We start from the raw sequence: 24,626 nt of genomic DNA, 5'->3' as shown, positions 1-24,626 counted from the left end.
TCTCCTTTTCACCGCAGCGAAGATATAAAAATCTTATTTAAACTTAAAAGGGGACTGAACCAAAAATATAAGAAGGGACCCTCTCGATAACTGTTGGTTTCTTTCATTTTTAAAGTCACACACGCACTTAAGAATGGTTGAAACAATTTCTTCCGGTTTTTGACATACATTCGGATACGAAACATATGTGTAGACTAACTGGACTTTTAAAAAACGATTGTTTTTACTATCTTAATATGATAATGATGAGGCTGAAGCTGCAATGATTTTAAAAATTATAATGGTACGATTTATTTTATTTTAGTTGAGCCATAATTTGAATTCTTGGCCAACAACTAAACAACACTAAATTTTCTTATAGCCGTTCTCCATACGGCAAATTTATATGACAGAAGACAAAAATACTTTTAAGCGCGAAAAAATAGTTTAGGACCATAGAATATAGATATATAGTCAAAATATATCAATTTTTAGGTTTTAAACTATTTTTATTGTTGGACATGGTTTTCCAGATTTTGCCCGCAGTCAAAAATATAAATATTTTGAGGGTTTAAAATATTCTTGTTGTGGTCCCATAGTTCACTAAATTTTGACATTTTTAAATAAAATTAGCAATTTTAAAAATAATAGAACGTAAAAATAAATTTTTTTTATAAAAATAAAATACGAATTGGAATATATAGTTTTAATATTATTAAAATTGTAATAATCATATATTCTGACGTTGGGATATCAGAGAAATGTCAAGTCTCTTTTATTAAAAGTACTGAAAAAATTAAATATTTAGAATTCATAAGAAAATTCTGAATTATTGTGTCTTTTTTGTTTGACTCATAAACTATAAATAAGCTATACCACGAATTCTAATATACAAAACCTTCAATTTTTTCAATTTCTGACAAAAATTATTTAATGAATAAAATTTTACATAAATATTTCAAAATTAATTCAATTTTAAAAGAGTTGCCTAATTACAATTTTCATAAATAAATGAACTTCAAATGGTTTCAATTTAAAATTTTATAAAATTTCAATGTTGAATGAATTTATAATTATAGAAATTTTAATAAACTTAGATTTTTGAAAAAATTTAATAATTCAAAATCTTCTAAAATTAGTTAAAATTTGTCAATACATATATTTAATTAATTAGTAAAAAAAAATTAATTTATAGAAGAATTTTAGTTAAAAACACTACAAAATTTGAATTTTAAAGAAGTTACAAATTCCAGAAATCCATAATTATTTTCAAAAGTAATAAAAATGTAATTATTCTAAAAATTTTTATTTAAATTCGTCAAAAGAATTCAATTATTTAAAAATTTGTTAATAAAATTCTTTATAAGAATTAAATTTTAAGAAACATTCAATTATTTAATAAATAATTTACTTTTGTGTTTAAATAACACAGAACCACAAAATTTTTTTTAAAGAAAGTATTGACTGGACCATGTTTTTTTATATGTGACGCTCCACGAGAAAAGGGACCTTATGACTTACAGACGAATTTTGCAGGAGAGGCATTTAAAGTGGAACCACTCTGATTGGTCAAGACGTTTCATTGAAAGTCAGTCCCACTACTCACTTCACATTGATAGTTATCCATGTTACACGAAGCGCATGAGTTGTACGTACATAACCTGTGTAGTTGTGTTAGAAAGTAGAGGGGCTGATTTTCTAAACAACCGGGTGTAAACACTCAAAAGGTTCATTTTTAAACATTGATAACAAAAAAACCTGTAAGTAGAAATTATTTTTGCCTTTTGTATATGAAAGAGCAACTCAAAAAGTACGGAATGATATAAATAACTCAAAATTAATTTTTTTGCAGCTAAGGTCCCTTTTCTCGTGGAGCGTCACATATATTTTTTAAGTCGCTTAATTCGAATCCGAACTCAGATTTTCTTTTCTTGACAAACGTCAAGTTTCTTCAAAACGGCGGATCCAATATGGCTGACGTATTTTTAAAAAAAATTATCAGATTTATTCGAAACTTGTTACTTGGAGGTTTTTGGGGTCGCTGAATACGAATTTCACCTTAGTTTTAAAAAATTCAAAATGGCGGATCCAATATGGCTAACGAATTATTTAAAAATTTATCAGATTTTGTATTTTTAAAAACTAAGATGAAATTCGTATTCAGCGACCCGAGATACCTCTGAGTATAACGATTCAGGTAAATCCAATAATTTTTTTAAAAATTGGTCAGCCATATTGGATCCGCCATTTGGAATTTTTGAAAACTAAGGTGAAATTCGTATTTAGCAACCCCAAAAGCCCCCGAGTAACAAGTTTCAGGCGATTTGGGTGAATTTTAAAAAAATCGACGCCATATTGGATCGGCCATCTTAAATTTGGAATATTTACGAGTTTCTTTGATTGTTTAACATTATATAATATTTTTTCAGTGTTTTAAAGTTGTTTAATAATACAATCTTCTGCTTATTTTTATTTAAATCTTGTTTACAGTCAGTTTTTTTCGAATTTTATTAATTTGCGAAGAAACTTGACGTGATGGCGGAAAACTGAGTTCGGATTCGAATTCAGCGACCCAAAAAACATAAAAAACATAGTCCGGTCAATACTTATTTTTTAAAAAAAATTTTGTGGTCCTGTGTAATTGAATTCTCGTAGAATTTTTTAATAAAAATTGATTTGAAAATGAATTTTAGTTTAAATTTTAGATAATAATCCAATATAAAAATAATTTTGACGTATATAGTTACAGAAACAATATTCTTATAATATAAAATAATGATTTTAACACTCAATCCTCTTTATGTTTTATAACAATAACAATATTCCTAAAGTTGATTAATTTTCGAAAATCTTAAAATAATAATAATAAAATATTTAAAAAAGAAATTATTGTTTTATTATTATTGTTTTCGAATAATTTTACAATTACAGATTTGCGTAAATAAATTTAACAGAACATTTTTTTCAATAAAATTTTTTCTTTCTTTTCTAAAAATTTAAAACTTTTCAGTTTCATTTTCAATTAAATTTTCTAATTGACAAATATAATTTATAAACATTTTTTTCTTTATTTTTAAAAAACTTCGAATTTTATTAAAACAATTGAAATTAAGAAATAGAATTGATGCGAATTATTTCCTTATGAAAATTGAGAATTTTCTACAAAAATATGAAGAATCGGGAATATCGAATGTTTTTCTTCCCAAAAGAAAAAAATGAGTTTGTAAACAATATTGCTATATTGAGAAATAAAAATTATGCGCTTAAAATATGTATACCTATTTCCTACTTTATAAAATTTTTTTAACAATTAACAATTTTCTAGTATTTTTTATAAATAAAAAGAAGAATATTTTGCATAATAACTTAAATCAGTGAAACAAAATTTCTATCAGGAAAAAACAAATAACAAACAAAATGGGTATATTTTTATTTGTTAATCATAATTTTTTTTAAATTTTCTAATTTTTAATATTATTTTTTTATAAATCATGAAAAAATAACTGTATATTTTCGATTTGTCAAACAATATTTTTTACTAATTATGTATTATATATTAATTTTGTTTTTAAATCTGGTTATTAGTCTAATATTTTTAAGAAATGTCATTCCATGTATACAAATTTTGAAAAATTTCAATTTTTATTTAAAACTATTTTTTTCAATAAAAAGAAAATTGTAAAATGGTAAAAAAATTTGTTCTTTTTCTTCTTGTGATGGTATATACAGATTCCAAATACGCAACTGCGCTTTCAAAATTTTTATTAATTATAGTTATTGGCAGGTCGTTTACATTTTTTTAAACACTTTTTTCATATTTCTAAATAAGCAAAAAAAACAAACGTCTAAATTTAAAAAATTTAATTTTTTTAAAATGAAAATGAAGAAAATATTTATATTTAAAAATTGTTCGCCATCAATGAACATTTCGATGGATTAAACAATTACTGATCTTTATCCTCTCAAGATACTAAAATATGGAATTAATTTTTTATCCGATCAAAAAAATAATTCCTTACTATAAAAACACGCATGATTAACGAAGGAGACAACAAATTATGATTATTTATATAGATGATGCACGATAACAATTGAAATGACTTTCATGAGCATCTACTGTCACTGTACTGTGCAGATTCAAACACAAACGACGTATAAAAAGGCATCAGTTATAAACTCGGAACACTCGATATAATCCCCCTCTCTACACGGAGAAACTTTTTCTTATAATATTAAATATATTTGGTTATGTTTATTCTAAAAGTACGTTAGAATGTGAGGATTTTTCGTGCGTTGTGCTAATAATTTCAACATTAATACGAAAATATGATAAGTTCGTTATATATTAAGCAACCTTCGGTGTACAAAAATTACTATCTGCATTAGAAATAGTCTTATTTTTCTTTAGAAAAGAATAAAATGCTAGTTTTTGTTTGTGAAATAATACGGTAATTCTAACCTTTTTTCCACATATAGATAGAATATATAACAGACATTCTAACGTAACATACCAATTTTGGAAGGACTGCGGGCGGACTTAACCGATTTCGCCCGAGCATCACCGAGTCCATCACCTGACGTCGCGAACTAACCCTAATGTTTTCGAAGTTGAAATTCACACGTGTATGAAAGAAAAAAACCTTTTATTAATAAACGTGAATGTCTCCTCATGCCAAATTAAATTCAAGAACTGTTCCTCAATATAACATAATTTTTTTCACGACTTTTACTTATTTACATAATTTGATTAGTAAGTTATTTTAAAAAATGCTCTCTCTCGAAGGCACATATTTTTCCACTCGTTTAATATATAAGGACGATTCAGCTGTGTACTTCTAACGAATCGTGCGATCTTTCGGTTTCCGTGACCAATCGTCGTGTCTTTACTTGCGTGTGCGTGTGTGCGTTAATAATATAGGTTAGGTTCTTACGTCGTGTTAAATATATTTACCTACAGTTACAGTGACATACACTAATGCCATCTACCATCAGATCCAAGTATCACTATCGTCTCTATGAGTATCTATAGACAATTAATTTGTTGTGTTTCATTTTAATTCATGGCTTTCCCAACTTTGCAAAAATTATTATTTTCTTTCTAAAACAACATACTAATTTTCGTTAGTTTCCTTATGAAGAACTGTAAAATATATACTGAATGAGTGTTTTTGATAGTCTCAATAGCAATTTCTATAACCTATGTCGTTTTTCCCTTGAATCTAACCTAACATACTAAAATGTCTCACCAGTTTTAAGAATTATTGGTATTAAAAGTTTCTCCGTGTACTCTAAATGTTAAAATCAGCTGGAGAATGAATAAAACTTTAAGATATTCTCATACAATATGCATTTATTTATCAGCAGTTTGAAGGGGTTTTTTTGGTTAATTTCAAAAAAATGCTCCTTATATAATTCAAGACAGTATCACATATATAAAATGTTTCAAAATTCTTATTCTGCATTGTAAGATATATCGCTAATTGTTTGAAAGGAAAAAAAAGCTTTCTCTTCATTGAAATTTAGCTTCCTACATTGGATTTTCTAAAGCAGTACATATATGTGACTGTTTCGATCCTTCCGAAAAGGACTGGTATGGCTTTAAAAGTAAAAAAAGGCTAACCACAGGGGGTCTTTGGGAACCACGCCTTAGGTGTTTATATAACAGGGAGTCCTGACATGTAGGACGTGATTCTATCGATGTCCAACTTCAAAGGTCTGTACATTGAAACTGATACTTCTTTCTTGAATAGTTGCATTCAAATCATAGCAACTTTTGTATACTCAATATATGGTAATAACAATATTCGCCAACTCATGAAACTTTACGAATTTTGTTCGTATAGAAAAATCTTGCTAATCCCTAAAAAGTTTACATTTATTTAATTTAAAACATTGCATATAAATAATAAAAAAAGGGTGCTTATTTTTATCATTAATAGTTATAGTGAAAAACGTAAAATAGTGTTTATTTTCGCTGGTCTTTATATATTTAGAGAATTTCAATATCCGAGCTTTCGTCTTTCCATGAAAGACCTCATCAGGTTATATCAAATCAACCTGAAAGATTTTTTACAAATTAAAAAAGAAACAAAATAAAAAACAACATGTAAAAGAAAAATGAAAATAAGTTCAAACATAATCATTTTCTCCTTATAAAGAGCAGAAAGAGTTCTCACCATATGTCAACATAAAACAAAAGTCACAGACACACAAAAAATAAAACATAATGTCAAAACGCATATAGAAAAACATATACAGAATTGAAAAAAATTTGTTGTTACAATCAAAAGCAGAGGCATTGTGCAGAATTTTATCATCTTTAAAAGAAGACCGAGAACATCAAAATTAAATTAAAATTTTAGGCTCTATGTTAATTTGTCCAAGGACGTGTTTTTCGTCCCACTGTGCTTTGTGATAATTTTATGAACACATATTTAAATGTTTTAAAAAATAAATTAAATTATAAATTATAAATAAATTATAAATAAATTAAATTGTAAATTTAGATAAATATTCGCCATAAAGTACAGTAGGTAATAATAATACTTTTTTTTGCTTTTTTAATTGGCTAAAAAGTTGTGAAGATTAATTTTCTAATTATTATCTACTTATTTAGAAATCAATATTTATTCATAAATGAATAAAAAAGTATTTTATAACAAGAAAGAAAAACGAAGACATTCAACATTCAAAATGGCGACCACAACATGGTGGACAAAAAAATGTAAATCATATGGATTAGCTTGAAGCTTGTCACTTGGGGATTTTCAGGTTCTCTAATTACGAATCTGGTACTAGTATTAAAAAATTAAAAATGGCGGATCTAATATGACGGAGGAGCTTTTAAAGTCATTCAGATTTGCTTGAAACTATAGTCACTCGGGGGTCTTGCGTTCGCTGATTAAAAATTTCATGTTATATTTGCAAAATTCGAAACACAGATCCAACAGACTAAAAATAATAAAAACCATTCTTACTGACCGTCACTAAGAATCCCCAAATCGCATATTTCATATTAATTTTGTTAAATTCTTAATTTCTAATCCTTCATTTTTACTTTTGAAAATTTTGCAAATTTGACATTAGATTCGTTATCAGCGACCCCAAAAACTCCCGAGTAACAAAAGTTTCAAGTGAATCTATTAAATTTTTAAAAAAGTGTCCGCCATATTGGATCTTCCATTTTGAATTTTTGAAAACGAATAGCAGTTTCGTAATCAGCAACCAATAAAACTCGTAGGTAGTGAGTTTCAAGCAAATCTGAGGAGGTTTTTTATTATATTTTTTTCAACCGTCTGAAAAAGGTGGTAGATATATTGCCCACTGTAACTGAAAGAGTAAATAAATGTTATTTTAATAAAAAGAAATTGTAAATAAAAAATAAAACAAAAAAGAGCCTGCTCATTATACGTACTGTGTGATTTTGATTAATATTCTAATTAGCACTTTCAGTTTGGTAGAAGAAACTATCAACTCTTTAAAACAACAGTTCATTAATGTGTAAAAAATAACGTTAGTATAAATAGAGGATATATTTTTATATATACAAATATATACGTAAAATTGTACAATTCTATTTCCAAAGTATATATTTTGCCCGCAATCCCATTCGATACAAAATCAATTATACTTATGTAAAACCATAATTATAACATTCTTTAAGTTAAAAATAATTCTAATTTGACATCATAATCACCTTAAGGAGTAAAATCACCATGTACGTGCATATGAAACAGGCCAAATTTGGGAATTTTTTTCAAAGATTATATTCGAAGCTATGAAATTTTCGTATTCAGTATTTTATTAAATATCCCAAAATGTACCAAAAAATATATTAAACAAATTTTTTTATTATAAAATAACCCGCTCCAGGACCCTTTCTTCTCGATTTTGGGAAACATTTCAGCTTCCTCTGCTCCCAAAGTTTCGCATTTTTCGCGCTTCTCGTTGATAGCCATATCCATAGCCATGTTCAACTTTAACTGAAGAGGCTAGATGAACTTTCTCTCCCATTTCTTTCTATACACCTCACACGATAGTCTCTGGATTTAATCTTTCCACGATGACCATACGCAATTTGAGAACAATACTCAAAGAACTGTCGTTGAGATTTCTCGTTTCCGACCTGGTTGATTCTATAACTTTTCCACTTCCCACTTTCCATTGTCACTCCCACTTTACTTCCCACTTCCACTCCCCACTTTTTACTTCCCACTCTCATTTTCCACTTTTTACTTCCCACTTAACATTTTTCACTTCCCACAACCACTTTCCACTCTCATTTTCCCTTCCTACTTTCCACTTCACACTTTCCATTCTCACTCCAACTTTACATCCCACTTCCACTCCACACTTTTTACTTCCCACTCTCACTTTCCACTGTTTACTTCCCACTTCCCATTTTTTACTTCCCACAACCACTTTTCACTCTCATTTTCATTTTCGCCTCCCACTTTCCATTTCTCACTCTCACTTTTCACTCCAACTTTCCACTTCCCACTTTCCATTCTCACTTCCACTTTACTTCCCACACCTACTTTCCACTCTCATTTTCACTTCCTACTTTCCACTCTCACTTTAGCCTCCCACTTTCCATTTCTCACTCTTACTTTTCACTCCAACTTTCCACTTTCCATTCTCACTTTTCATTTTCTTTTTCCTATTAAGTAAAACTAATTTGATATATTATTATAATATTTTTCCTATCTTGTAAAATTCTATGGTCGAAAATCATACTTAAAATTTTATGGGGATGTTTTTTTCAAACCGCTAATACAAATGAAGATCTAAGTGAAAATAGCTCAAAATTTTCTTGATCTTTAGTGGAGAAAAGAGCCATGAATTCATATAATATATATAGCACCTGTCAGTTATCTCAATTTTTAAATTTTTTATTGAATGTCATTTAATAATGACCAATATTGAAACTTTTTTTTTCAATGATTCAAAATTAGGAGTAGAAAGTGGAATGGGAAATGAAAGTGGAAAGTGGGAGTAGGAATGTAAAGTGGAAAGCAGAAGTGGCAAGTTGGACATTAGGAGTGGAAAGAGAAATTAGGAATCGAAAGTGGAAAGTAGAAAGTGAGAGTGGGAAGTGAAAGTGAAATTGTGAGTAATAAGTGGAAAGTAGAAAGTGTGAAGTAAAAAGTGGAAAGTAAAAGTCGGAAGTAGGGAGTGGTAAGTGAAAGTGGGTATGGAAGTGGGAAGTAAAAAGTGGGAAATGGAAAGTGAGAGTGAGAAATGGAAAGTGAAAGTGGAAATGAAAAGTGGGAAGTGAGAGTGCAATGTGGAAATGGAAAGTAAGAAGCGAGAGTGGAAAATGGAAGTAAGAGTGTAAAGTGGAAATGGAAAGTGAGAAGCAAGAGTAGAAAATGGAAAGTGGGTAGTGAGTGTGGGAAGTGGAAAGTAAGGAGTGGCAAGTGAGAGTGGGAAGTGAGAGTGGAAGTGGGAGTAGAAAGTTGGAAGTAAATGTGAGAAGTAACATGTGGAAAGTGGAAGTTTGAAGTAAATGTGGAACATGGGAAGTGGAAAAGTTACAGAATTCAAATTTTCATTCTTACACTCAACTCCCACTTTCCATTTCCCACTCACTTCCCACTCCACTTTCACTTCCTACTTTCCATTTCCTACTTGCATTCTTACTTTTTATTTTCAATTTTCTATTTAATGGAAATAATTTGATATATTACTATAATATATCATTGAAATAGTACTTTTAACATTGGTACAAACATCTCAATTAGAACTATGTGGAAAGAAGGGGTGGACTGTGAGAGTGGAAACTATGACTGGAAAGTGGGAAGTAAAAGTAGGAAGTAAAAAGTGGAAAGTGGGAGTGGAAGAGTTACAGAACCGACCCCCAGATCCATACAATTGAGAGTCCGGATCAAAAAATAAGAAGAGCATTACTGTTATGTCATGTGTATATTAGATTTTGAAAAAATGAAATAATAATTATAGTTATAAAAACATGGCTGATAATAATACATGTCAAAAAATATTGATTAAACTAACTATGAAGTGCGAGCATGTAAATATAGAGTCTTGCACGATGATGGTTAAATATATATACATCACTGCACACCCTAGCATTTGACTTTCATAGAAGTTATATAATAGGATTATAAGAGAATACCTGCATGTTAGTAGAGGCATATACACATGCACGTCATTCATGATTTCTATTACATACATATTTCACAGCAATGCTAGCCGCCCCGTTAGTTAAGAACGTCATACCCTTCGAGTTGTATTGGGTGGTTTCTCTTTTATGTTGCGGTTTGGGGATAAAGGGGCGTGATTTTCTAGCGAAGGGTACATCAAACATTAAATTCTTGTAGGGATTAAATTGTATTAAATTGTTGAGTTCTATCTTCAGCTTATCGAGATATGTATATCATACGTTAGAATTTTTAATTTTTACTAAAATTCAACAATTACCCGCTAACAGCATCCGGATATTTAGATATCCGGAAATTCGGTCTTATTTTATCAGCAGGGGGAAAACTATTCGCCACGAAAATTCGTTCGGATATTTCGTTGTTGTTGATGATTTAAGTTGTCAGTGTTTTAAAGGAAAGCGAATAACAACGATTAGACTTGATGCTAAATTTAAGTAATTATTAATTTTGTATTAAGGGATAAGACATTTTTAGCAAAAATCAGGTTTTTTTGGCTTCCGCGAGATAAGAAAAATTAAATTAAAACAATTGATAATCTTCCAGAAGTTACTTTGAGAAACAATATTATTTGCAAAAACCTTTTTCCCTACAGCACGTCAGAGTGAAAATATATAAATTATTATGTCTCAAAATCTAATACTTTAAAAACTTTTCAAGTTCCATAATATTAAATGCTATCATAAACCTGTTTAGTTGAGTGTTTTAGATTCGAAATGTATTCATATATTGTGCGAGGATAGTTGCGTGTGTGTTATAAGACAATGTTAGTGAATGACATGTATATAACATGCGTACAAACTACCGAATCATTCAGTAAATCCGATTTAGACACAAGATTTGGTATTATTTGACATCTCTATGCTAATATATTTAAAAGCTTATATATATCTCACATTAGAATATTATGTATATATAAAGTTAAGACCAGAAGCAAAATGAATGGTTGTTATTTGAATAAAACAACGTCATATACGTCATATATAATTACTTTAGGTAAATTTTTCTTTATAATATACATCAGAAACAGTTTCTTCGATGCAATATTGCAGAAAGCTTACAAAAATCTTGCTGCAAGATTGCCGTAAGCTTGCTGCAATCATACCAGGCAATATTGAAGCAAGCTTATACTACTATTATCCTAGTTAAATTCTGATAAGAATTGATTTAAAAACGAATTTTAGTTAACCCTCTGCTGATGCTAATAACTTATCCCCATACTCTATGGCCAAAGAACATAACTCCCATAGTCCCCACCAGGCGTCCAGAATGACGATTTTTGACGATAACGGTCGTTAGCATCAGCAGAGAGTTAAAACTTTTAAAAAATAATTAGAAGCATTAAAGTTAGGATTATTTATAGAAATAATTAAATTTTAAAAAATTTTAAATTAAAATCTTTGAAATTCTAATTGCTGTAAAAGTATGATAATATTTAAATATTAAAAATTATTAATTTGTTAGCTTCCTTGAAAATTAAAAGTTTTGCATAATATTATTCAAAAATTCTAAAAAATAATTGAATTCATAAAAATTCTAAAAAATAATTGAATTCATAAAAATTTTCATAAACAATTGAATTCATAAAAATTTTCATAAACAATTTTTAAAATGGTTTAACATTAAAAATATTTAAAAATTTTAAGCAAATAAAAAACAATAAGTATTTAAATATTTATTTTTAAAAAATGATTAAAATTTGAAACGCAGTTAATTTGAAAATTCTGAAAAAATTAGGTTTTTGAAAAATAATAATTCAAATTTTTTGAAATACTTAAGTTCCCGAAAATAATTTTTAAAAAATTGAAACAATTAGAGATTTTGTAAAATTTTATTAATATAAATAGGGTCAGTTGGGGTAAATCCGGACAGGGGGTAAATGCGGACAAGAGGTGTTGGAGCTTATAATTTACAAATTAAAAATTAAGTTCGACGTCAACATTTTCAGCTCAGATCACAGCTACTAATTAAACTTTTATACATCTACAATGAATTTTTTTAAGTTGTTCCATCCCTTATTAATATATAGTAATATACTTAAGGTAACGTTTTTTTAAAACCTTTTCTTAGAAACTAAGCTGTTCGGATTTACCCTAAATTTTAGGAAATTTTCTAAATCTTGGGGTAAATCCAGACAGTTAGTTTTATGCGACTAAAGCTTATCCAAATTTTTTTATGCTCCATAAAATTAATGTAAAGAACACAAGGAAGAAATTAATGCAATAGAGAACCGGAAGTATTGACTTTTATAATAAAAATGTACGTCATTTTACCTATTTGTAAAAAATAGGTATTTTGTCCAGATTTACCCCAACTGGACCCTATTTAAATTTCAAAGAATTTTTTTATCTTTAAAAATTATCTATAAATATAATAATTGTATTTTTGAAAATACATTATTTTATGAATTTTCAAAAATTATTCTATTTAAAGAATTCAATTCTCGTAGTTGAATTCTGATAGGAATTGATTTTAAAAAAATTTTATTTAAAATTTTAGAAAATAATTGAATATTTAAAGCGTTTTATTGTAACAGGTATATTTTAGGAATTAATTAAATTTTAAAAGAATTTTAAATTAAATTCTTTGAAAATTTAAGGGAAGCAAAGAGTATAAACATTTTTAAATTTTTATTTTAAAAATTATAAATTACATTATTTTTCTTTAAAAATTCTTAAAGTTTTGAATAATTTCATTGAAGATTTTAAAAAAATAATTGAATTTTGAAAGAATTACAGTTGCACTTTTTAGAAATAATTAAATTTTAAAAGGTTTTTTATTGAAATTATTTAAAATTTTAATTCCTATGGGAAAATAAATAAAAATAAGCTTTTAAGTTTTTGGTTAACAAAAAGTATTGAGGTTTTGAATAATTTAATTAAGAAATTCAGAAAAAATTTGTTGCTTGAAAAAATGTAATACACCCGCAATATATATTCTACTAATATTTTTAGGGAAATTTTAAATTAATATTTCCAAGTAAAGGAAAAATAATAGTACTGCGTAGAAACTATTTATTTTTAGCATCAAATTTTTCCGTCGTCCATTTTCCTCAGTGAATTTTCCAACACAAGTATTTTAGAGAATTTTTTAAATTATTGAATAAAATTTTTCTGCTAATGAAAATTATACATATAATTGATAAAAGACAAAATTACTAGTCTTTTTCAAAAGACTAAAACTTTAGATCCAATAAAAGAACATATTTATAGCTAAGACAACAACATATTTTTGTTTTTGGCACAAAAGCATTTTAGTTTTCTCAAGTGCACATCCAAATTTGAAGAAACGGATAAAATTATTATCAGTTATATATTAGTAAAATCAGGCTTTTGTCTGTACATTGCTCAAAATTAATTTTTTTTTGAATAATTTATTTTGTTTTGAGCAACAAAGAATTCAGAAATGGCAATAAAAAATTTTTATTTAATATCTCAAACTTTTCCATGTTATTCAAACTCTACAAAAAAAATGCTCAATTTAAGGGTTTATATTATTTTGCCATTTTAAAAAAATAGATTTTTTGCAAAAATTGTTATTCTAAATATATTATTTTCGATGTTTTTTTAACAAAAGCTTTAAATGCATACTTTTCTCGAAACTCATTTTTTATGCTGTGTATAATGTTTTTTTTTGAAAACTACTGGAATAATTTTTACGAAATTTTCAACACATATATTCATCACATGTGTAGGAATCGTCAGAGCTAGAATTATGTAAAAATATTAATCTTAACTGTTTTTTAAAATGAAAAAAAAGTGCAAAGAAACTTATTTTTCGAATATTCGGAAAATAAGTAAACATGCCCTAACAGCCAACAAATACTTCCGGAAGTCTTATATATGAATGTCCTAGACGTATCCGGAAATTTGGATATTTTCATTTTATAAAAAAATTTCTTATCTTCTTTTTAACTGTAAAAACAATATGGGAACAAAGAAAATTCTTCCTCTTGATGAAACTTTTTATTTTATAAAAAAAATGTCTTTTCTTTCTTTAACTGTGGGCAAAAAGTTGTAAACAATGAAAATAAGTGAAATTTTTTACTGTATGACATTTTTGTTTTTGTAAAACAAAATTTTCTTTTTTATTTAAAACGATAAATTTCATAAGAGTGAAGAATATTTTCTTTATCCCATACAGTTTTAAAGTTTTTTCCTAATATACATATATATATAGTTACAAAAATTATTATTTTTATAAATTAAGAATATATAAATTTTATTGAAGAGGAGAATTTTCCTTTTTCTCATTGTATTTAAGTTGTTGCCCATATAGCGTTACTATTTCCTATTATTCCCTAACAGCAACGGATATTCTAGGATATCCTACGGATGTCCTATTAGTCACATCCGGAAATTCAGATATCCCTAAGAAGTAATCAAGATTATATTATCTTATTTGGTCGCTCCTGGACCATCCTGTGGATATTATAATTTCCGGATATTCTTAGGACGTCCGTATAATATCCTAAACAACCGAATGGACATGAGATATCCGGTATGGACATACCAGTTTTAAGAATGTTATAATTTCGGTATAATATCCAGTGTTTCCTAACTATCTTAATATTTTAGTCGGAATTCCATCATAAATTGAAAATGGAAAAAAAATAAATGGAAATTTGACTGAATTTCTATATGATTTTTACAGAGGGCATTTCGCGAAGGGAATATTTTCCAATGGGTAAAATTGAACTAAAATTTTAAACTAAAATCAAAGCTCTTAAATTATTGTAAAATTACTGAAATTCACTGCTTTTACCCGCATATAAATATAGGTGTACCATCTCTCTTATTAATCTGTGATAATTAACTGATTATCAAGTTTGAATTCATTAAACAGTCAATGAGGTGTGGAAAACAACTTGCGGACACTCCCCAACAGCAATAGATATATTTAGGTCCCTGAAGCTAGCGTCGACAACTTTTTTGCGAAATCAAAAGAATTAAATAATTGTTTTTGAGGGTTTTAGTTTAAAAAAAGTGATTTAAATTGATTAAATCCTGAGATGCATGATGGAAGAATTTAAATTTTATGAAGAAGAAATTTAATGACAATTTTTGTTAACAATCCCAAAATGTAGTTGATTCTGAGCGTCGCGTCGACGCTAAATTCAGTGTCATGGATATATTTTAGGATAGCCTAATATGAACGTCCTAGGCGTGTTCGTAAATTATCGAATTATTAGGATGCCATCCCTGTGACATCCTAGGAATATCCTAGCTTTCCACGGACCAATGGCCATACCTATGATGGTCATATTAGTAGGCTATTCTGAATATTCGGGTGCTATCAGGGTTCATGAATTCCATAGAATTAGATTAAGAATAAGGCAATAAAAAAATATGATCGTTCCTTTCTCGGGTCTATAAAATTACACGAAAATTTAACTCTAATAAAAAAATGTGAATAAAATTTTTCCTCACAGCATCCGCATATTCAGAACATTCTATATGGATGACTATCTAGGAATAACCATATATTGTCAATGCGACAATCAGGATATTCCTAGGATGACCTAGAGATGTTCATGGACATCCTTACTGTCATTTTAGGGATATCTTAATTCCTAGAATGTACAAGAGATGTCCATGCGGTCATCCTACTATGATTTTAGGCGTATACTAATTCCCTCAAACCGTTTCTATTCTTTAGGGGGTCAATAGGATGTCCTGAAATATCCCAGAGATGTCCACGAACAGCTCTTGAACATTCTAGGAATTAATGTATCCCTAAAACTATTTTAGGGATATCTTAATTCCAAGGATGAGCATAAACATTCAACTGATCTTTTAGGGATATCTTAATTCCTAGGATGACCTAGAGATGTCCGTGGACATTCTACTGACCTTTTAGGGGTAATTCCTAAGATGATCTAGAGTTGTCCATGGACCCCCTGCTACTGTCATTTTAGGGATATTTTAATTCCTAGGATGATCATGGACATCCTACTGATCTTTTAGGGATATCTTCATTTCTAGGATGACCTAGAGACTTCCATGGATATTCTACTAATCATTTAGGGATATCTTCATCCTAGGATGACCTAGAGATGTTCATTAACACCCTACTGGCATTTTAGGGATATCTTAATTTCTAGAATGTTCAAGGATGTCTATGGTCATCCTACTGATTTTAGACATATATTCTAATTCCCACAAACCGTTTCTAATCTTTAGGGGGTCAATAGAATGTTCTGAAATATCCGCTACTGACAAACAAACATATTTTCATACTCTTTATTATTTTATACTATACCTTCATCTTGATTCTAATATTCCTTTAATGTTCCAATCTTCAACAATCACTGTTTTTCGAAACAGTTAGTCCTTCGTGTCAAACACTAAAATTCACACATTAAACAATAATCACTGACTTCCACTTATCGCTGATTAAATTAAGAATTCAACTCACGAAAGTAACTCTAATACACCTAAAGGTACATAAGAGTCTTTGGTAAGTGAAGCAAATGAAAAAGAATTCATTTCAAACTGAGTCTTGTTCACTAGTGAAGAAAAATGCTCTTTTTTTTCTAGAATTTTATTTTGAACCAAACACTCGCATGAATAAGGGTACCGTACCGCGGCATGTCTCGTCAGAGAATTGTATTTATGGATAAATGCTTGCCGAGAGAGCTTCCAATAACTGTTAGATCTGCCTTTCAATGGGTGGTAACATATTGAATTCAGCGAAGGCGTGGAAGCAAGTGAAGTTCTATTGGTTAAAATGAAAACGCCCAGAAACGCCTAGGTAGGAACGCGACTGGTTCCCCACCCCCTTCAGGTTGCTGTGTTTGAAGAAGCCTGCAAATCATAGATTTCCCTCTGGGAAAGCATATACATGGGTGATTGGACAATTTCGTTTGTATCAGACTGAGCTTTCGGCAAGTAACTTCAAGGTAAAGAGAAATGGCTAAATCCGTTTGGAGTCGACAATCTTTTAAATCGAAAAATCTCCCTCTGTTTACTTCAACCTAACTAAAGAAAATTAAATAAACGTACTTTGGGACTTTCAATGTAGGGTATAGTCTTAAGCTAGAAAAAATTTTTTAAAATCATGAAGAAGGAAAAACGAATATTTGTTGTAAAAACGATTTAGTAACTAAAATTTGGAGAGTATAAAGTAACAATAAATTAAAATTTTTTTAAAATCCTTAAAAAATATGATTATATTTCATAATAATTTTTAAAAGTAAACAAATAAAACTCAATAAAATGTAAAAGCTATTTTAATGAAATTTAGCAAAATATTCAATTGATAAATTTTTTAACATTATTTTCCAAAATACAATTATTTAAAGAAAATTTAATTACGCATTTTTTCAACAAACAAATTTTTTCGGAATTTCTAAATTGAATTATTCGATACCTCATAATAATTTTCATTAAACAAAAATTTAAAAACTTATTCTTATTTATTTTTTCTTAGGAATTAAAATTTCAATTAATGATTCAATGAAAAACCTTTTGAAATTTAATTATTTCTAAAAATTGCAACTGTATTTTTTTTCAAATTAAATTATTCTTTTTAGAATTTTTGAATAAAATTATTTAAAACATTAAGAAATTTTAAAGAAAAAAATGTAGTTAATAATTTTTTAAAATAAAAATTTAAAAAATTTTATACTCTTTGCTTCCCTTAAATTTTTAAAAAAATTTAATTTAAAAAATTTAAATTAATTCCTATAATTTCTGTTATAATGCTTTAAATATATTCGCAATTATTTAAGGAGAAAATTTTTAAAAGCTGATAATTCTATTTTCTACAAAAAATCAAAATAAACATAAATTTAGTATAATTTAAAGACCTGACAAATCGTCTTGTATTTGTTAAATTTAGAAAAAAAATTATTAATAACGAATTTTAAAAACTTTTTGAAATAACCAAGATGACTTGTAATTTTTATGTTTTTTTATTAGAAAAAATTGCCCAAACCTTTAAATCACTTAATTATGGTGAAGTATAATTAAAAACAGAACGTTTTAATTTTTAAATATAAAAAAGTTGTTATAAAAATAAAATATTACTAATTTTGTATATTAAAATTAACTCTATAGTCAGGAATGTCATTTGGGGTTTTCAATTTCTCGAAATAAGAAAATATAGATTTATCAAGTTTTAAAAAATTACTCCTCACAGGAAAAAAAAGTCTGACTCCGTTTACATCTTAAATTGAGCCCATGTATTTCACGTATAAGTCTAGTCGTTGTTTAATGGGGCTGACTCCATTTACACCTTAAATTCAGCCTCAAAAAGAGGCTGAAAGTAAAAAATTTTTTTTAGTGTGCTCATATTCTAAAATTTTATCTAGAATTTTTTTTTAATCAATTCCTATCAGAATTTAACTGAATTATTTAAATAGAATATTTTTTGTAAATTCATAAAATAATGTATTTTCAAAAATATAATTTATTTATAGATCATTTTCAAAGATAAAAAATAAAATTCTTTAAACTATAAAATTTTACAAAATTTACAATTGTTATAATTTTTTAAAAATTATTTTTTTTGAATTTTTGAATAAATTTATTCAAAACTTTAAGAATTTTTAAAGAAAAATAATATAATTAATAATTTTTTTTAAATGAAAAGTTTAATATTTTATACTTTTCAATCCTTTAAATTTTCAAAAAATTTAATTAACTGCTAATTTTTTAAATCAATTCCTATACATCAGATATCAATTATATAGAGAATTGATTTATATATATTATACGTGTATAGCCTGAAAGGTTTTGAAGCTTAAAAAAAAATGTATTATTTGCTAACAATATAATTTTGAATTAAAAACTGATAATACGCAGTATTGCATTTTATAAATATATACATATGTATATATATAGGGGAGTAACTTGAGGTTGGACCACTGTCTAGGTAGGCCATTCGCGATTTTTGGACAAGTTCACTAGCGCCACCTACGCGCATGCTTGTCGAAGCTTGCTTAGTGAAACCTAACTGTTTGTTTATGGGTGAATCTCTCAAAAAGGACAAATGCAGATTTAAGATATAATAAAAAAAAAGTTTCAAATACTCTTTTATGACTATTGAAATGTAAAGAGAAGAACCTGAACAAGGCTCTAAAATACCTTGTTACGATCTTTCTAAACATTATTATTTAAAAAAAACAATTGTTTAATGTAAAATAATTGTTTCATTTTTTGTCGGAAGTAAAATGATTGAATTGGCTTGAAACTTTTTACTTGGGGGTTTTTAAGGTCGCTGATTATGAATCCGTTATTATTTTTAAAAAATTCAAAATGGCGGATCCAATATGGCGGACGAAATGTTTTAAAATTGAGTGGACTAACTTGAAACTTTTTACTTGGGGGTTTTTAAGGTCGCTGATTATGAAACTATTATTATTTTTGAAAAATTTAAAATGGCGGATCCAATATGGTGGACGAAATATTTTAAAATTGAGTTGATTAACTTGAAACTTTTTACTTGGGGGTTTTTAAGGTCGCTGATTATGAATCCGTTATTATTTTTAAAAAATTCAAAGTAGCTGTTGCAATGTAGCGGTCGACTTCATAGAAATCAATAAAATTACCGTATAAATTATTATTTTTGATAGCGAATCGAAAGTTTTTTTTAAAGAATTAAAAAATGCAAATAGAAATACAGAATCATTTTCAATAAAAAATTACATTTTTAAGAATGGTTAATGAAAATCTCCTTTATATTTGTAATGGAATAGAAAAGTTAGATTAAGATGAAATATAACAAAAATAAATACATACAGATTATACATTTTGTAATACTTTATTTTATATGTGAAACTTACAAATAGAATAATTAGAATATAAATTTTTAACTGTACTCTAACGCACGTTATGGTGATTAGAAAAATCTTCAACAAAAGTATATACTGGCCTTTTTCATTCATTGTTGCTAGCGCAAGAACTTAAACTAAATCTTTTTTTCTATGACGGAAATAATTTCGGTTTGTGGAAAAACAAATGCTTTTACTCTCTTCACTTTTGTTAATAATTTTAGAGTATTTAGTTTCCAGAAGGGTTACTATAACTATTATTTTGCCAACAGAATGTTTCCTTATTTTTCTTGCACCTCGAATCGCTATTATAACATAATCTTCATTTTTCGCTGCATTGCTAATTTGCTGAACATTGTCCTGAACAATTTCATTGTCTTCACTATCACTGTCAGAATAGACATCACCATATCTAAGTCTTTTACTATTTGATGCACTTTGAGTTGAAACAGAACATCGTAGATCGTGAGACATCAAATGAGAAACATTGATATTGTGACTGAATGGTAATAAATTAATTTCTCCTAGTGTGTAATGAACACACTTTCTCGCCGATGAGCATTGAATACATGTAAGTGAACGAAGTTGTAAAATAGAAGATTTTTTAGTCCAAATTACTTCGTGTACTTTCTGAGTACCTTTAAAACATTGCAGACTTGCAGGCAGGTACTGACCTGTTTCACTATAATGCCAGTGGATAGCATTTGCACCTATTTTTTCAGCCAAATATGTTCCAATGGGGTCGTTCATAAACTAAGTCACACTCCTAGGGGAGGGGGGGTGTCAAGCTGTGTGTGACGAAGTGTGGAAAATTTTTTTTTGTATGTAAAAAATGTGACAAAGGGGGGAGGGGGTAAAAATCAGTCCGAGAAAGCGTGACGTAGTTTGTGAATGACCCCCAATGAGGTGGAACTTTTTTTTATTTTTATATTGTGTGGAAGGACCGTCACTCAAAAAATAAACAACATTTAAGTTCGTCGTTAGAGATTTAGTTTTTTCTATAACTGGTTGTAAATGGGCACAAATGGCAATTGCATTGTGACGAAGATTATCAGAAACAGTACACATACAGGTGGCCTCAATGTTGGTAGTTTCTAACTTTTTGTGATAAAGAACAACTGTATATGCAAGCTTAATTGCGTCTTAGAACCACCAAAGTGGACAGCTTGTATTTCCTCCGAATATTTGCACAAAAGATTTGCAAAAAAATCAATGTGAATAAGTATCTCATTCGATTTCAAATTTTTTTTATTGCATCTATAGCTTGGTACTGATGCTGCATGTTTCTGACATGTAAAAAAATGGCTTTACTGATTTCTCTAACGATGTAAATAGTTTTCCTTTTGTAGTAAGAATCTTTTCTTTAATTGTTCTTCTACTTAATTTTTCCACACCATTGACAATAATTTTATTAGTAGTAGAAGTCCACTTTTCATAATACAAATTATCTTTTTCAGTAAAGTTTCCCTTTGGTGTCAGTTTTTTATTTTTGCAGTCATTGCATGTTCTTTCAAGACATTCGTCTTTCAAAGCAGACTTCTCGTAGTATAAAGTTTCTTGAGGTAATTTTTCTTCGATTATATTAGCAACTTTTAGTCTAGAAATTACTAAAGCCATGTTAGCATGTGTTATACACATACAAGTGTCCCGTTTAGAAGCAGCAGGAGGAACAACCCAAAAAGGCTTAAGACGACAAAAAGTTTGATAGCTGATTTTCAAATTTGAGTGATTTGCAATAAATTTAATAACATATATATATATATTATGATTATTATATTATTATTATTTTATATTTTATATTTTTTTATTATTTTTTTTCTTTTTTCTTAATTTCTTATTTTTGCTTTTTAACTCTATTTCTAGAGATACAGTCCTTTTTGCCCGGACAAAGGAGACTACTCTGGTCATTCTCAAAAAATGCAGTTATCTTTTGTTTTACCTGCTTCCAAAGTTGATAATATTTTGATTCCTTTTTTTTGAAACGCATGAATCCTCCTAAAGTCAAATCTGTTACAAGGTGTAAGCTTTTATATTTTCGAACAATTTTACCTGATATTAATTCACAAAACCTTCTTTTATCTTTTTGGTTGTCAAGTTGATGAAAATTTTCTTTTAATTGACATTTTATTACTTCTCCTATAAGCAAATTTTCTTTAACTGCTGGGGAAACATTTTGACCATGAAATAAATTTCTTACAATTCGGTCTGGAGAATTTTCAGTATTCTTATCGATCATAATTTTTGTTTTTTCCATAGTCCTTTTCAATTTCATACGATATCGATTAACTTGTTTGTTACGATGTTTTAGTTTTCGCTCTAATTTGCTGATTTTATTTCGTAGATTTAATGTATGGGTTCTCCATATTGCATCCGCCATTTTGAATTTAAAAAAACTAACATCAGATTCGTATTTAGCTACCCTAAAAACCCCCGAGTGACGAAATTAATGCCATTTTAGAAATTTTTAAAATATTTTGTCCTCCACATTGCATCTGCCATTTTGAATTTAAAAAAACTACCATCAAATTCGTATTTAGCGACCCTAAAAACCCCCGAGAAACGAAATTTATGCCATTTTAGAAAATTTTAAAATATTTTGTCCGCCATATTACATCCGCCATTTTGAATTTTTAGAAATTAATGTCAGATTTGCAGTTAGAGTCCCCAAAAAACCCCGAGTAACATGCTTCAGGTTTTAAAAAAAAATTTTTAATTTTTATAAGTTCTAATGGCTACACTCAGAAAAAAATTTGTTCGAAACAACCAAATTTTAGTTGAATCAACCAAATAAATGCATTGCTATACAGTCAACCAAACGTTTGTTTAATTCAACCAAATAATTTCTTCTAATACGTTTATTTGTATTAACCAAATGGTTATTACACTTAACCAAAATTTTTTATTTAATATAACTAAAAAATTTGTTTATTTTAAGAGAAAAGATTTGTTTGATTCAAATAAATAGTTTTAGTAAACGTATTTGGTTCATTTAAATAAATATTTTTGTTTACTTAATTTTGTTATTTATTTTCCTCTAATAATATTTAAATTTCCTAATTTAATATTTTCTAGTACACATTATTGGTTAATTTATAATTTATTATATAATTATTGATATTTTAAAATTATACATATAATAAATCATAAATTAACCAATAAAATATTGCAATTAAAATATTGCATTAAACATATTATATATGATTTTTATACATGCACTCAGAAATAAGTTTATTCGAAACAACCAACTGAAAACTTCACAAAAACTTATTAGAAATATTCTTCTCACTGGTACAAATTAAATATGCGCAGTAAGTCTTACAATGCACAATGCATTTATTTAACCGACACTTATAATTTTGTTTCTTCAATTTACTGATTTAACTAATGAATTTGACGCGAACGCGGACTGTAAATAAGTGAGATCGACATTTTTAAATTCACACATGTACTTTTTGAGACAAACAAATATTTTTGTTTGACTCAAATAAAATGATTTGGTTGAATCAAATAAATTTGTGTGTTGTGTCGAACAAATTGTATTTAACTAATCAATATTCTCTATTCAAAACACAAATTTGGTTAAATGAAACAGACAACTTCAAATAAAAAATTTCTTTCGAATAACCAAACAAATTTTACGTATTTATTAAAATGAACCAAATTTTTATTTAAATCAACAAAATTGTTTTATCGTGACAAATAAAATAGATTAATTAAACAGTTTGGTTAAGTGAAATAAACTTTTTCTCTGAGTGTATGGAACGGAGTGAAGTTTTCCTTCTCTAATGCAGAATAAAAATTGCTTCTAACATCAAAAAAATAATAAATTTGGAAAAAATGAATAGTATTTGCAATATTTTTTATAAATAATCAGTTATTGTAAGTTTTTATAATAACAATTTTCATTTACTTACCAAAAAACTTGAAATGTACTGACGGTTACGGAGTGAAGTTTTCTCTTCCTGGACAGCTCCAAAATATTATTGATTCTAATATTAAAAGAACACATTTTACAAGAAATTAGCTAATGGTAATTGAAATGATTTATTTAAATTAAAGAATATTCAAAGATTATTGATAATATATTTATCATTTACTTACTAAAATTTTGAATTTTCTGTGGTTACGGAGTGGAGTTTTCTTTATGTCGATGAAGACTGCTCAACTGAAAATCGTACTTACACTGGATATTTTCTTTTTTCTTATCTTAATTCACACTGACATTTAACTGTACCAAAATATTAAACGTTGTTTACCTGTATACAGCTCTCTTAACGCGTTTGTTTACATTTTCAACACATATATGTGACCAGTTACAGAGTAGAGTTTATAATGTCGCACAGAAGTAATTTAATTCTAGAAAATACGAATTGAAATATTTTGCCAAATCTATTCGGAAATCAATTAAAATGAAGAATAATTAACAGATATTGATAGGTTAAGAATATTATTATATTGCATAATAAAAGAAATAATTATTATTTTAATAAAATTTGTTTCATGTACGGTTACGGAGTGGAGTTTTCACACAATATAAACTGCAATATTTTAGAAAATTAGAAATTTTTTTCTCATATGATATGATTAAATAGTGTTAAATGCTATTGTATGGCAAACATAATTGTTATTAATTTTTAATATTTTCAAGAAAAATGTCTTGAACCAGTCATTTGTCCTTTTTGAGAGATTCACCC

The 24,626-nt window shown here is 27.7% G+C and overlaps 1 protein-coding gene across 3 annotated transcripts in view; it reads right to left on the bottom strand.

Moving 5' to 3' along the window:
• LOC122511935 (LIM/homeobox protein Awh) overlaps positions 1-23,921 on the bottom strand; it is a 51,669-nt gene extending 27,748 nt beyond the window's left edge. The window contains exons 1-2 of one of the 3 annotated variants that reach the window (XM_043627505.1): positions 16,575-16,798; positions 16,419-16,503 (exon numbers count right to left, since the gene is read on the bottom strand). In XM_043627505.1, the coding sequence (XP_043483440.1) occupies positions 16,419-16,424 (6 nt within the window). In that variant the 5' untranslated portion in view covers positions 16,425-16,503; positions 16,575-16,798. Of the gene's footprint in view, positions 1-16,418; positions 16,799-23,846 lie in introns of those variants that run through there. The other 2 variants (XM_043627507.1, XM_043627503.1) reach the window with 2 other exon arrangements.
• Between the last annotated feature and the right edge of the window lie 705 nt (positions 23,922-24,626).

The sequence above is a fragment of the Leptopilina heterotoma genome, unplaced genomic scaffold (assembly GCF_015476425.1).
Source record: "Leptopilina heterotoma isolate Lh14 unplaced genomic scaffold, ASM1547642v1 Lhet_91, whole genome shotgun sequence".
NCBI classification, from domain to species: Eukaryota; Metazoa; Arthropoda; class Insecta; order Hymenoptera; family Figitidae; genus Leptopilina; species Leptopilina heterotoma.
The sequence above is the reverse complement of the archived record's forward strand: the minus strand, read 5'-3'. Positions and strand labels throughout refer to the sequence as shown.